This window comes from Meriones unguiculatus, chromosome 2 (assembly GCF_030254825.1).
Source record: "Meriones unguiculatus strain TT.TT164.6M chromosome 2, Bangor_MerUng_6.1, whole genome shotgun sequence".
Classification (NCBI taxonomy): Eukaryota; Metazoa; Chordata; class Mammalia; order Rodentia; family Muridae; genus Meriones; species Meriones unguiculatus.
In genome coordinates this window covers 15,723,307-15,738,280 of record NC_083350.1, presented here as the reverse complement: position 1 = coordinate 15,738,280, position 14,974 = coordinate 15,723,307, and the positions used below count along the sequence as shown (strand labels likewise).

The window sequence follows — 14,974 nt, the reverse complement described above, 5'->3', positions numbered from 1 at the left end:
TCCCACATGAGGGCAGTGAGAACAAGGTGTTCCTCAGAACCCTGGGAGTGCTCTCCGCCAGGGCTCTCCCCACTGGAGGTCACTTATGGGTCTGAACGTGGGGGAGCCGGTATCTCCATTTAAAAGGTTCACAGTGGTTCTGAAGCGACCTCCTGGTGAGGAAGCCACCCCTGGAAACAGGTTTAATCAAACTCTTGGAACTTAACATACACACCAGCTTTAGGCTCACAGCTCACTGGGTCACCCACTTGGTTTCACAATTGGAAAGAAAGAAAACAGGGAGTCTTTCTCTACTGATTAGAACTGTTTCTTTTCTCAGCAGAGTAAAACTCCATTACCACTCTACAAAGAATTACCTTCCCTTGGCAAAATTCCCCACGGAAGGACCAAATAGCCCTGCTCTCCTCAATCTCATACTTTCACGGCCTCCCAGTCTTGCCCACCTTCTTAGATGATAAACATTTAAATTTACATCCAGTAATTGATACGTCTTGGTAGGCTCTATTTCATTTTGCCAGCTTCTCCTTAAAAATGACTGCCGTGAACTGTACCATTTAATAGGCAATGTCTTAGTAAAATTACTTTAATTCAGCATATGTCCTCATCTTTAATAAACTGAGCAAAAATCCGGCAGTTTTTATACTTGTAATGTTCAAAATTAAAATTTTATGTACAGAATATAAACAAAAACATGAAAAACCCTGTTTCATAATTTTTGTTACAAGGATTTACGGTGCTGGGAGGGCAGGGTTGGTGTCAGAGGATAAGTTTCGGAAGTTGGTTCTTTCCACCTTATGGGTCCTGGGTTAAATGTCAAGGCTTGGGGCAAGAGCCTTAACCATTGAACCATCTTGCTTTCATTTTGTGAGTTCTTTTATAGGAAGGATAGTATATAGTTCAACCTGGCTTTGAACTCGAGACCCTCCTGCTAGACCCATGCCTGTATAACCTTTCATCTTTAATTGAATGAATCAAACTATGATTTACTTCATTATTTTGCTAAACAAGATTTTTGACTATATGATGGGTTAACCATGACTATCCATACTAAAGGCAATGCCATTTCAAGCCTGCTTCTTGATCCTGTGGACTGAACCCAAGATCTGGTGCATCCTAAGCAGTCTTAATACATCTTCAGAATTTCAAATCAACTTCTTTAAACAAGAAGATAAAGTTCCTTTGCCTACAGACAGTATTAAAATATGTACTGTGGTGAGTACCTACGAACTGCTTTGTACTGCTACCATTCCAGGGTGAAGATTTTTAAGTTCTGTCCCTGAGCAGAGCATGGTGGCTCATAACTATTATCCCAGCACTCAGAAGCAAGCCAGGGACACAGAGTGAGTTTGAGGCCAGCTTGCTACAGTCTCAATAAAAACAAGCTTGTCCATCAAAGCCTCTAGACAGATACCACACCCACGTTGCTGTTTCTCCAGATCCTTTAGACACTTCCTTTAGTTACCAACATGTGACTCATAAACACGAGTCATAGCTCTCACATCTTCCTGGGGACACGCATTTCCTGCCAGGTATAGTGGGGTATGTCTTTCACCCCAGCACTCTAAAGGCAGAGGCAGGTAGATCTTCTGGAGTTCTAGGTCAGCCTGGTCTCTAGAGTGAGTTCTAGGACAGCCAGGGCTACACAGTGAGATGCTGTCTTTAGAAGAGAAGGCATTTCCTGGTCTAATTCTACTTTATTTGTCTCCACTGAGCTCAGAATCTATTACTCAGCAGAGAAAGATGTCACTAGTAATATTCAAAGGAATGTCTCCCTAGGAGAATCCCTAACTACTGCAAAATAAAAAATATGACAGACAGAAAAAAAAAAAGGTACAGATTGTACTTAACTTCTTCTGATAATATTTCCAAATTATATGACATTAGTCATATGTTAGGTAGATGGGGCTCCCTCAGCTAGAAGTGAAGACAATGAAACTTTTTATAATCAGCAAACCTAAGTTTCTGTATGGTCAATAAGATAATGTAACTGAAGCAAATAAAAATAAGATATTACCTTTATTAAATAAAAGTGGTGTTTGTACACTGTTGCAAATGACTGTTATGTTTGTCTAAAGGCATCAGTAGCTCCTCCCACTCTTCTATAATGTTATAGTTAGCCATGATTTAGTTCCAGGAAATTGGGATTTTTTTTTCATATTTCCCCAAATCTGTTTACTACAGAGGGATTTCAGAGCATGTAAAGTAAGATGAAGCATGTATAAAAGGACAGCTTTAAGTACTGACAATTTTTCTTTGGAGTTAGGTTAAAATCTGGCTTCTTCTCAACATTTTGTACTCACATTCACACCCCTAGAGGAACTGAGTGGAAGACATGAAAGATACATTCATAAAATAGCAAAAATACCACGGCGAACTCAAACAAGAGCGTAAGTGACAACCCATCAGAACATTCCCAGAACTGGACTGTGGGCATTGGTGGGCATCCACAGATACTCAACATATCTGTCACCAACAAAAGTGAGATTTACAGGAAAAAAGGCCAAGCAAAGGGGTGCAGAGGAATAAAACACAGACGACACTGGAACTCTGAGATATTATTTTTTTCTAAAAATAGTGGTTCCCTGAAGCCTGGACTGTCTTAACGGGAAAACTTCTATTCTGTCATCTGAGGAGGCTTCAGTGAAGACTCTGGCCAATCATACACATCCGGCAGCAGGGAGACATAATCACTCCTCCATATTCTTTCTTTCACGTATTTGGCCTTGTCCTCAGGTTCTGGGTATCGGAAAGCCATTTTATTAGCATATAAGTATTCTGTAACCTGGAAGACAGATAGCATTATTGCTTAGGCTCTGAATGGGAACCTATCAGAGAAATAAAACAGCATTACAACATACAGACACATAGAAGAATGGTGCTTTTCTTTTTCCAAAGTATAATATTCCTTAGACTCATTTCAAGTTATTTTAAAACTATGCAAAGTCTGAAGGATACAGGACAGAAAGTATCCATCATCTCAAGATAACTCTGATATGTTCTGGTCACCTTTCCTGACAAAGAAAAGAACGATTAGCATTTCTTTAAATTTCAAAAGTAAATCTAAGTTCTAGTATGTTAACCTTCATGCAGGAGATGTCCATTCCACAGCCCTGCTGAAAGGGGCCGTGCTGTTTAGGAGACTACCTTACCTCTAAGCAGAACTGCCCTACAGACTAGAATGCAATCTTAAATGTGTATGTGCCAGCCAGGCAGTGACGGCACACACATTTAGTCCAGCACGTTGGAGACAGAGGCAGAAAAAATTTTGAGGCTAGCTGGTCTATAGAGCAAGTTCCAGGACAGTCAAGGCACACAGAAAAATCCTGTCTCAACAAACAAACAAACAAACAAACAAACAGCATGTGTCAAACAGAACTGACAATGGAACAGACACACCCAGAAGCACAGCTACAATCAGCAATACTACTCTGAGGCATGTAAGGCCGCCTCAAGCCTTCAGTGGCTTTCTTCTGCCTTCAGAGTGAGTCTCTGTGTATGCAGGTCCTGCTGCTTGACACTTCCTGCTGGATTCTGGACAGCTCCTCCTTCCTACAGCTAATGTGATAAGGATGAGATAGCCAGAACAGAGTAGCTGCAGGCACTCCAGATGGAACCCAGGTGTTCATGTCAGTCATAATCAAGGTCCTCAGACCAGAGGCCACAGCACTATCTGGGAACCTGGAAATGCCAGTTCCAGGCTCCATTCCAAATCTACAAAGCCTGGTCTTATGGCCATGGATTTTGTCAACAAGTGTTCCAGGCAATTCTGATGCATTTTCTGGTTCCACTGTCATAAACCCTGTTTCTCTTAAACTCTAAACTCCTATCGTATATTTTTAGTGCTTTTTTTCTTAAATATAAATGCAGAAATTTAACAAAACATATTAATTCTGTCATAACTAAGTTTTTAAATTTCCTTAGGCTCATCCATTGAGATAACAATATAAGACAAGAAAAAATAAAATAAAAAAACTGTGAAATTATGGCTGGAGAGATGGCCTGGTGGTCAGGAGCACCTGCTCTTGCTAAGAACCTGGACTCAGTTCCCAGCGCCCACAAGTGACTCATAGCTGACTATAATTCCAGTTCCAGGAGATCTGATGTCCTCTTCTGGCCTTTCTAGGCACTACAATCATGTGGCACACTACATGTAGACAACATGCTCATGCACATAAAATAAAAATAATCTCAAAAAGAAAGGAAGAAAAGAAAGAAGGAAGGAAGGAAGGAAGGAAGGAAGGAAGGAAGGAAGGAAGGAAGGAAGGAAAAAGAAACTCCTATACAAAGAGGACAAGACTCCTCAGAGGAAGATGGGCAGTTTCTCACAGTATGCAGGTACCAAGCAGGCAGCTAAAACTTTCAGGTGCTGCCAAAGTGAATGTAAGCTTGTGCTTTAATCTGTACTAGTCACAAGGCTCAGGCACAGAGTGGTCCACACTGGCAATTTCTGTCCCACATACATGTTGACAAAACGGCTAAGGTAAGAGCCCCAGTTGGTCATTCAAGCATGCAAGGTGACCGGCAGCAAACTGCAGAGCACACACAGCCGCTGGTTATAAGGCGGTGGTCAGGGGTTTGCAGGCTCCTGTGGGCACAAAGCTCTGAGTATTTTTCTGAGCCTTTTCTCTTAAAAAGGAAAGACAACCTCCTTCCCTTCCCCAGGCTAGGGGTACAACAAGCCTGGGCTCAACAATAACCTAAAGCAGGTCTCCTTCACTGTGTCATAAGGACATACTAGCCTGGGCTACATAACACCATTCTTAATCAAAATCAGAACATGCATCACGTAAAATTTCCTTCCAAATGTTAGGAACTTATTTCTGAGCATTGGTATTAGTTGGACAAGAAAATATCGTAAGAGTTCATGTAAAGTGGCATAAATTACTTACTTTAATAGCTATGTTAACAGAAACTTCCTGAATATTAGCAAGTGATGGGTAAAGTCTCCCTTGGGCTAATTCCTCATCTGTCAACTGACTTGTCAGAGCCTGAAAGGAAACACAGCATTGTATTTCTGTTTAAACAAAGAATCTAGTAAAATGGAAAAGCATTGAAGAAACAGAAAATTATAGACAATAGAATCTTTATTTCTTACAGGACTATACTAAACTGATGTAAAAATTAAAACTGTCCATCATGGCTGGACATGGTGGGACATACCTTGAATCTCAGCACCCAGAGGCAGAAGCAGGTGAACCTGTGAGTTTAAGGCCAGCCTTGTTTACACTGTGAGTTCTAGGCTAGCCAGCATTGCAGTGAGAGCCTGTCTCAAGAAACAAAACCCAAAAGCCCCACCAAAGCACAACAAAACAAAAACACTGTTCCCCATTAAGCAATAAATAACCAGATCTAAAGACTTAATGGATGTTCCGCTTCACACATACAAAGCTGGGCGTAATAACAACAGCTAAGAAGAAAACAGACATTAGCACTAGTATTAATGTGAGGTCATCGGAATTCCTCTGGAAAGAATTAAGAATATGGAAGCAGTTATATTTTATCTATGTTGTCACAAACCATTAAGAATATGGAAGGAGTTCTATTTTATCCATGCTGTCACAATCTATGCTGTCATAGAGTTACCTTCATGACAGATCATATAAGACACAGAGTGTGAGTTATGTTATTTTTATATACATGTACATGAGACATGGGTATAGCATATTATAAATATGAACTTTTCAGAGCTTACAACTGACATTTGAGAAGTTATGATTTTTAAAAATTAACATAATACAAAATAGACAAATAGAAAGTAACGTATTGCTACTCTCCTTTTCATCCATAATGCAGATTTAACCCATTCTGGTTTTAAGATCTGTTCACCTCTATAATCCATACTTTATATAAAATCAGCAATATTTAAAACATTACCTTTGCAGCTTCTAAGAAAACACTGTCACTGATGTGTCGAGTTTGACAGAGAATAACAGCTAAAGCCACACCTGGAACACATGTTACACAGTTTATTTATTAAGGTTACTTTTCAAATTATGAAGGGCTAAATTCTAAACTGAGAAAAACAAACATTAATGAGCTCCCAACTCAAGCAGCTCAACAGAACGCAGTACTGAATTAAAATGAAAGCAAATGGTCTCTATCAATGTCTGCTTCTCAGTCCCTAACAAAATCATTTTAGAAAGAAGTGGCTTTCTCAATTTTTTACATTTATCAATATCAACATAGCAAACACTTATGGATTTCTGTCAGGACCATCTATTCCCTGTGCCAAAAAAAATGAGAGAGCAAAAGAGACAGACAGACACACACACACAAAGAGAGAAACCCAAAAGAAACACCAATCAGCCAAGCAAAGATTCACACTCACTAACCTTTAAGGAAAAAAAACAACCAACCAGCTCCAATCCACCTCAGCCCTGATTTCAACAGGGGCAGCTACGTCGGTGTGTTCTGTGATTATTTCACTGTTTCTGAGTCTTCGACTACTGGCTTTAACGTTTTTAGATTTTTACCTTTAGAGAGCTCTGATTCCTTCTGGCTAAATATAAGTAAGCATCCTGCCCTCTTGCTATTTCCAGCCTTCTCTCTCTTCCCAATATGGACAGAAATATAATTTGGGTCCAGTCTACATTCACTGTTTACATTATGACTTTTAAGTGCTATTCAGTCCAGGCTACATTAATGCTATACTGGGACTATTTCCCGCCGTCTATAAATTTTCCTTTCTCCAAGTTTATGTTCTGTTTCCCCCTTTACTCTGGTTTTTAGTAATGAACATTATTTCATCCTGGAACTCCTCCTAATTGCCTGATCTTCTTGTATTTTGGCATCCTGTGTATTTTCTGGCATAAACCTCTGCAGCAGCTCTCATCGCTCAGCTCACACTTTGCCCCTTCGTTTAGGGACATGCTCTAATTTACTCACACTCCATTTACTAATACTCCTTTCCTCGTCTTCTGATGCCTTTGCTTTCTAGCAGAACACATTTTCAGGCAGATGTTCTGAGAAACAACTGATGAGAGAAATATTTTGTTCTTGAAATTCTGCATTTCTGAAAATGTATGTGTGTACCTCTTTCCACGCATTTGGACTTAGAATTTTAGTTTAGAATATGTTTCCTGCGGAGCTCTGCATCGCCTAGCTTCCAGCCTTGGCCCAGGGCCTGTCTGGCCTCAAGTCCTGTTTGGGCACCGTCTTTTTATCTCTGAAAACACGGAGCTCTTTGTTTCTGACTCTATAATGCCGTCTTAGGGTGTGCTTTCAAACCCACTGTGTGTGACACTCAGGGGTGAGCCCTGAGAAGTGTCTGTGAAGTCTTGGGTGACCTTCCTTCCCTCTTTCCTTTGTCTTGTCCTGAAATTTCTATTTTCTAAACCTGTACTGTTGAGGCGACATGCAACTTTATTCTTTATTTGCTATCTCCTGTCCCAAATTCTGTTTTTAAGTGGCTTCCTTAACTTCTTTATTACAATATTTCTGCTATCAACTTTATTTTCAAGAATTTGCTGTTTTCTAACTTGAGATCCTGTGTTGTTTTGAAATACTGTATCTCTATGAGGATATATATAGTTCCTTCAAAAACTCTGCACAGGCCTGTTTTCTTCCGTGATTTTCACTGCTTTGGTCTCTTATGATAGCGACCTTTTTTAAGAAAAAAAAATTTTTTAATGAGAATTTTTGTTAGATGACAATTCTGGAAAAGCAGCCAGTGTTCTTACCTGCTGATCCATCTCTCCAGCCCCCAAAGTTTCATTTTAACATCTCCCCCCCCCCCGATAGTGGTCCACCTCACTTTAATGTAGACACTTAAGTGTCTAAGGCTAAAGCAACTGTTTTGTCTTATAGTTGTCTTGCCCAGGCTATGGTTCCTTTTTTTTTCCCCCCAACTTTTTGCTTTTAGGTGTTTTGGTTCTGGTTTTTAATTGTTGCATTTTATCCCTCAATATTCCCTGACTGGAACTAGGAAGTTTTTTAATATTATGCTCATGTTTATAGCATGTATCTTCCTCAAAAAATTTCCATTAGTTTAAAATTTATCTTCCTTCCAGACAATACAGATCCCTCATAACAGCCAGGTCTTTTTTAACTGAAAAGGCACTGCTGTGCATTTTGTCTCAATACATTTTTTGAAGTACTGCATCACTGTTTTGCTGTCTATAAACATTTTCTTTGTTTTATCTGAACACTTACAACATGTTTTGCTCTTCATTCTTTCCTATATCTCTGAGCTTCTGGGATTGTTTTCCATTAGCTGAAAGAACAAGACTTCCTGTCCTTTCATTTCATACAAGCATGCAGAGTTCTCTGTATTCCTGAAATGCCCCCACTTCCCCCTAATTCTTGTAGGATACTGTCACTGTGTAATGAATTCTAGACGGACAAGGATTTCTTGCAAGCAACACGGACAGATCACCCCACTGCCGCTTGGTGCTCAGCAGTGCTGAGAAATCAGATGTTGCTCCCACAGTTGCATCAGCGGCTGTCATTTCTCCTCCTTGGGACTTTCTGAAGTCTCACAGAGAGGGTCTGAGGTACAGACTTCTGGTCTACCCCACAGACATTTTCCTGAGCTTCACCAGAAGGCATTCTTAGCCATGCACCCTACAGTGCTTCCTCTGCTTCAGCCCCACTCTCACCAGCTTCCAGGACTTTAATAATGGCAATTAAAAGTCCATTTCTTACTTGCTTTTCCATATTTTCCCTTTGACTCTGCTTCATTTATAGTTCCTTCTGGGGTGCCCTCCAGTTACTTGCTTTGGTCTAATCTTCATTCACCCATCAGATTATTACTGTTATTCAAATCTAGAAGTTAGTGATTCTGGCTAACGTTCTCATGCTTGGCTTTTACTGTTACAAAATAATAATCATATTTGTGTTGTAGCACTTGTCTTCCATGTAGACCTGAACACATTTTGTCCTGTGCTGTCTGCTGGACTTGTGTTGTCAAGTGTTTGCACAGGTCTCCTTTTCCCCTCCAAACAAGAGTGGCATTTGTACATCTCTCTAGAAAAACAACTTGAGGACTGGTACTGTGTTTTCAGGGAAGATTTCTATTTGCTTCTACAGGCACTGGCATCCAGAGCAAAGACTGGAGTTTTCTAGACCACCCACAGCTATGAACCACAGTCCACTCTACAGGTTAAGGTCTGGTAGAGTTTCAACCGACGGTGGGCAGCCATATATAAGGGAGAGAGTCATACCTGGACGGATGTCAGTACTGTCCTTCGTCTAGGACAAACACAACTTGTCCCTCAGTTGTTTATTTCCTGATCAGTTGGGGGTGGGGCTATAAATTCACCTCATCAAGATCTGTTCCCTTTAACCTTTATCCAGAATCTCATAACTTATTAGTCAATATATTATTGGCTTCTGATCTTTGATGGCTGTCTATTTATTTATGCTCCTCTATCTTTTTTTTAAGACTTACTAATTTTACTTTATGTGTGTGAGTATTTCGCCTGCATGTGTGTATGCACACTATGAAGATGAGAAGGGGCCACTGGATGCCCTACAACTGGAGTTACAGATGGTTGTGCATTGTCATGTGGGTGCCGGGAACTGGACCTGAGACCTCTGCAAAAGGGGTAAGCACTTTCTCATGCACCTCTTTTTTAATATGTACCCCATGATGGCTTTGAACTCACATCCCTCCTGCCCCAGCCTACCAAGTGCTGAAATTATGGGCTTGGGCCATTATATTCAGGCTTGAGGTCTAAATCTTTATCCAGTTGTTAGAGTTGTAGGATAGTGATTCTGACAATATCACAGCCTTAAGTTATCTACTCATGTGGTTAATGGCTTTCACTCATAAAGCCAGGACCTTAAAATGCTATATACAAATAATCAATTGTCAAATTTCTTAAGAGACAAATATTAGGGCTGGAGAGATAGACAGTGGTCAAAAGCACTGGCTGCTTTGGCAGAGGACCTGGGATCAACTCCCAGCACCCACGCAGGATACAGACATGTTTTTCTGGCTCCATGTGCTGGGGTTTGCTGGCTGCCAGACTGGCTGGAACATGAACTGCGGGTTCAGGAAGAGATCAAACCTCAAAGGAAGAAGACAGAGCAATAAAGGACACCAGATGTCCTCCTCTGGGCTCTGTGTGTGCACAGACATCATAGACACAAAAACATAAACTTGTAACAAAGCCCTCTGTTGTATAAGTAAAGGTAAGGGCCAAGAACAAGTAAGACACACAGGGCAGCAGGACAGACAAGATTCTGAAGGGAACTGTGTAGTACTGCCAATGGCTCACAGTGGGAGAGTCACATCCACAGACAATTTAGAAGGACCATGCTAAAGGGATACACCTGTTGATTTTATCCACAAGAAGAGGAGCAAACACCTAACAGCAGTTACATTTTAGAATATGATGAAAAGGTATCAACAGAGCTGAAAAACCACAGCCTCCTGTTCCTCTCTGCGTCTGTGCAGCATGGACTACATTATCTCTTTAATAAAGTCTAACAGTATAAAGAAGTGCTCAAAGAAAACAGAGCAGGTTAGAATTACAGAAGTCCTTGTTTCCCTACAAATATCACACTTTTGGAAATACCATTTGTTATATCAACCTTAAGTTCTAAAGAATCTCATGAAAATGTTTTTTTTTATTATTATTAGTTTATGTATCTGGGTATTTTGCCTGCATTTATGCTCCTGCAGCACTTCCATGCAGTGCTGGTGAAGGTCAGCTGGGGCTATCAGAATCCCTGGAACTGGAGTTACAAACAACTCTGAACCTCCAGGTGGGTGCTGAGAATCTCTGGAAAAGTAGCTGGTGCTCTTAGCCCCTGAAATATTTTTATGCAATTTACGATGGATCTGCAATGTTGTCACTTACCTGGAAAAATATAGGCATTGTTTCCTTGGCCTGGGGTGAAGACTTGTCCGTCTGGGAGTTTCACTGGCTCAAATGGGCTGCCACTGGCAAACAAACACCTGCCCTGTTAAAAAGACAAAATAATTCCTGTTTTTCTGGCCACTTATTCAGGAATATTCACAGAAGACTAAGTCTTACAGTTAAGCTACACAACTATATTACCTGAAAACAAGAAATCATTTACTACATAACAATCCTTTAATCTAGATCTTTTATTAGAATGAGGTTTGTTTTGTGCATAATATATATTCAAATACAATTGAAAAATACCCATAAAACTGTTTAGACTCTTAACACTTCTACTCCATTTGTAAAATTAAAATTGGTAATAAATTTCATCTCAAGTAATAAAGACTTTTAAGCATTGTGAACATCATAAGAGAGTGGGAAATAGCAAAATTAATTTGCTATGCCTGTTCAGCCAGCTCTGTGCTGGGTGCTTTATCATTTGCCTTTCCTAAAAGCCTTGTTTGATTGTTACCACCTTCTGCTCACTGCTTTAAAAAACAAAAAATCAAACAAGTAAAGCAGAAACTAACAATTTGTGTACCAAATTTATACCAGTTAAATGTGAATCTAAGTTTTTATAAATCTAAATCCAACAGTTTTTCTGTGATACCATGCTATCCCCCCAGTTCATTACATGGGCATATGATATAATTACACTACTGTTATAGAACACACTTGCCATACCGCCATGTTAGGAAGAGTAATCTCCCACAAATTCTTTTTTTATCCAATTATAAATATACAGATGCATACAGAGATCTGTGATACTAGAGCAGCCATCTGCATTTCCAGGATAAAGTGGATGCTCTTATCATTAAAGGGGACTATAAAAATTGTTTACATTATTATCCCTTTGCTGTACCAAAATCACAAACAAAATCCAAACACTAGCACTTAAACAGGGCAAGCTATCTTGGAATGTGTAAAAGCAGCTAGTGTTAATGGCTACACACCCAATTAAGTCAGGTTAAAGAATGACTCACAGAAAACTGAATTATCTCAATACACACGGACAGGCACATTATCACTAGAGCATTCAACAGTTTGCCTCCAGCTCTGGAGCGTTAGGTTTACAGGTACGTATCACAACACTCAGCTTTGGCAATGCTGGCAATCTAATCAGTGGCTTTGTGCATGCTAGGGAAGCACTCCCCCAACTGAGCTATGTTCCCAAGCCCTAACAGTCTTTATAGTAAATGCCAAGCAATCTAAAGTGCTATGTTATAATGTGTAACTTCAGTGGTAAAAATTACAACTTGCCATCCACACCACCCAACATTCAGACATGCAAACAAGCAAACAAACAACTAAGCTCACAAGAGAATTAAAACTCATTACTAAGGTAAGGGAGGAGGAGCTTAATAAATAAATGGACTTACAGAAAGTGAGATTTTGTTACAATCAGAAACTTTAACTCTCATACTCAAGAAATTAAATACAAAGACAAAATAATGTCAATAGTCAGATGTGGTGGCTGGCACAGTCCTACAATCCCAGCATCCTTGACATTGAAGCAGGAGGACACTACATTTCAACCCTACAAATCAGGGCCTTGTTTCCAAACAAACAAACAACAACAACATCATAGAGGGAAAAGATCTTCAGTAGAAAACTGAAAGTTATACTAGAAGGTAAATAAGCACTAAAAGTCATAAGTCGGGGCAGAGAGACGGCTGCTTGCCTAAATGTGCACATTTCAGGGCCCCCAGGGCCCAGCTGTTTTTTGAGGGGCGGGGCCTCTGTTGGTCTCCTTTTGAGGCTCCTGTCCCCTCCAGGTCTTTCTATCTCTCCCTTCTTTCATAAAATTCCATGCATTCTGCCCAAAGTTTGGCTATGAGTCTCAGCCTCTGCTTCAATACCTCCATCAGTAGAATCTTTCAGAGGTCCTCTATGGTAGGCTCCTGTCCTGTTCCCTGTCTTCTGCTTCCAATGTGTATCCTGTTTGCCCTTCTGAATGAGGATTGAGCATGTTTCCTAAGGTCCTCTTTGTTGTTTAGTTTCTCTAGGAGTATAGACTTTAGTATATTTATCCTGTATGTCTCAAAACCACTTATGAGTGAATATATACCATGTGTGTCTTTCTGCTTCTGGGATACCTTACCCAAGATGATCTTTTCTAGTTCCCACCATTTGCCTGCAAATTTCATGATTTCCTTATTTTTAATAGCTGAGTAGTATTCCATTGTGTAAATGTACCACAATTTCTGTATCCATTCCTCCGTTGAGGGACATCTAGGTTGTTTCCAGATTCTGGCTATTACGAATAAAGTTGCTACGAACGTGGCTGAGCAAATGTCCTTGTTATACAGTTGAGCATATTTTGGATATATGCGTAGGAGTGGTATAACTGGATCTTGAGGAAGCACTATTCCTAGTTGTCTGAGAAAGCGCCAGATTGACTTCCAAAGTAGTTGTACAAGTTTACATTCCCACCAGCAATGGAGGAGGGTTCCCCTTTCTCCACATCTTCTCCAACATGTGTTGTCACTTGAGTTTTTGATCTTAGCCATTCTGATGGGTGTAAGGTTGTTTGATTTGTATTTCCCTGATGACTAAGGATGTTGAGCATTTCTTTAAGTGTTTCTCTTCCATTCGATATTCCTCTACTGAGAATTTTCTGTTTAGCTCTGTATCCCATTTTTTAATTGGATTACTTGATTTGTTGGTGTTTAACTTCTTGAGTTCTTTATATATTCTGGATATTAGCCCTCTGTCAGTATAGGTTGGTAAAGATCCTTTCCCAATCTGTAGGCTATCCTTTTGTTCTGATGACAGTGTCTTTTGCTTTACAGAAGCTTTTCAGTTTCATGAGGTCCAATTTATTGATTGTTGCTCTTAGAGCCTGTGCTGTTGGTGTTCTGCTCAGGAAGTTGCCTCCTGTGCCAAAGACTTTCAGGTTCTTCCCCACTTTTTCTTCTAAGTCGTTTAGTGTCCAAGTGGGTCTCCTAGTAAGGGGAACAGGGACTGTCTCTGGCATGAACTCAGTGGCAGTCTCTCTGATCACTTCCCCCTGGGGGTGTGCAGCCTTGCCAGGCCATAGAGGAAGACAATGCAACCAGTCCTGATGGAGACCTGATAGGCTAGGGTCAGAGAGAAGGGGAGGAGGACATCCCCAGTGGACTAGGGGAAGAGCATAGGAGGAAAAGAGGGAGGGAGAGTGGGATTGAGAGGAGATGAAGGAGGGGGCCACAGCCGGAATACAAATTGAATAAATTATGATTAATAATAAGAATAATAACTTTTTAAAAAAGGGCAAGAAAGTCAAATTTCTGATTATTTTGATTTTCAAGAACTGAAAGCAAGAACCAAGGACAGATTAACACAGTAGAACGTGACTGCAAAGTGGAAAGGACTAATCAGACTGAAACACAGAGCAAAGTGGGCAGCATTCCCCAAAATAGAAATACTGACATGGTTAAAGTACTGGCCATGAAAATGAAGTCTCCTAGGAGAGAACAAGGCCAAAGTAGAGGCAGCAGCCCTATGTTTCCAAAGCAAACACAAATCTCAACAGTCAGAGATCAAGCCGTTGACCCAGGAGAACGCTAATCTCCAGGGAGAACTAAGAAAAACCATACCCAGGTCCATGCTCAAAACCCAAATCAACGACATCAAAACACAATGCAGAAAACAAAAGACTATCTTTAGAGTACTGAGATACAGCAACTACCAACTGTTAATTCCATGTGGGATGAAAACGGCCCTTCAGAATGAAGACAAAATGTACTATCAAGAAAATTCTTCAGACCCATACTTAAGAAGTTCTTCTGGGAGGAGGAAATGATCCCAGATAGAAGCAGACAGGCAGGAGGGATGGCTACAGAAAAACAAACAAGAACAAAACTTAAATGTATGCATATCTAAGTGGATAGTTTCTATGTAAAAAGAACTAAGACAAAAAAATCAAGAAAAGAGAAGCATGCTTGGTTTCATAATATACAGAAAAGCACCAGAGGCCGAGCAGGTGTGAGAGTGGGTAGCAGTGGCTCATGTTGTATAGCTGCTCTCAGAACTGATACCGACTTGGTGACCCACTTCAATCTCCACTTAAACACTAACGAACCACGTGTGCAGGAATGTGCACTAACAAGCCAATGAAGCACATCAGCAACTTGCATGAT

At 40.3% G+C, this 14,974-nt stretch overlaps 1 protein-coding gene across 1 annotated transcript in view; it reads right to left on the bottom strand.

Annotated features, from left to right (window-relative positions):
• Positions 1 to 1,997: 1,997 nt before the first annotated feature.
• Positions 1,998 to 14,974, bottom strand: part of Me2 (malic enzyme 2) — a 40,273-nt gene continuing 27,296 nt past the window's right edge. Inside the window, exons 13-16 of the mRNA XM_021640796.2 lie at positions 10,806 to 10,908; positions 5,875 to 5,945; positions 4,890 to 4,988; positions 1,998 to 2,782 (exon numbers count right to left, since the gene is read on the bottom strand). Of these exons, the coding sequence (XP_021496471.1) occupies positions 2,615 to 2,782; positions 4,890 to 4,988; positions 5,875 to 5,945; positions 10,806 to 10,908 (441 nt within the window). The 3' untranslated portion in view covers positions 1,998 to 2,614. The remainder of the gene's footprint in view (positions 2,783 to 4,889; positions 4,989 to 5,874; positions 5,946 to 10,805; positions 10,909 to 14,974) is intronic.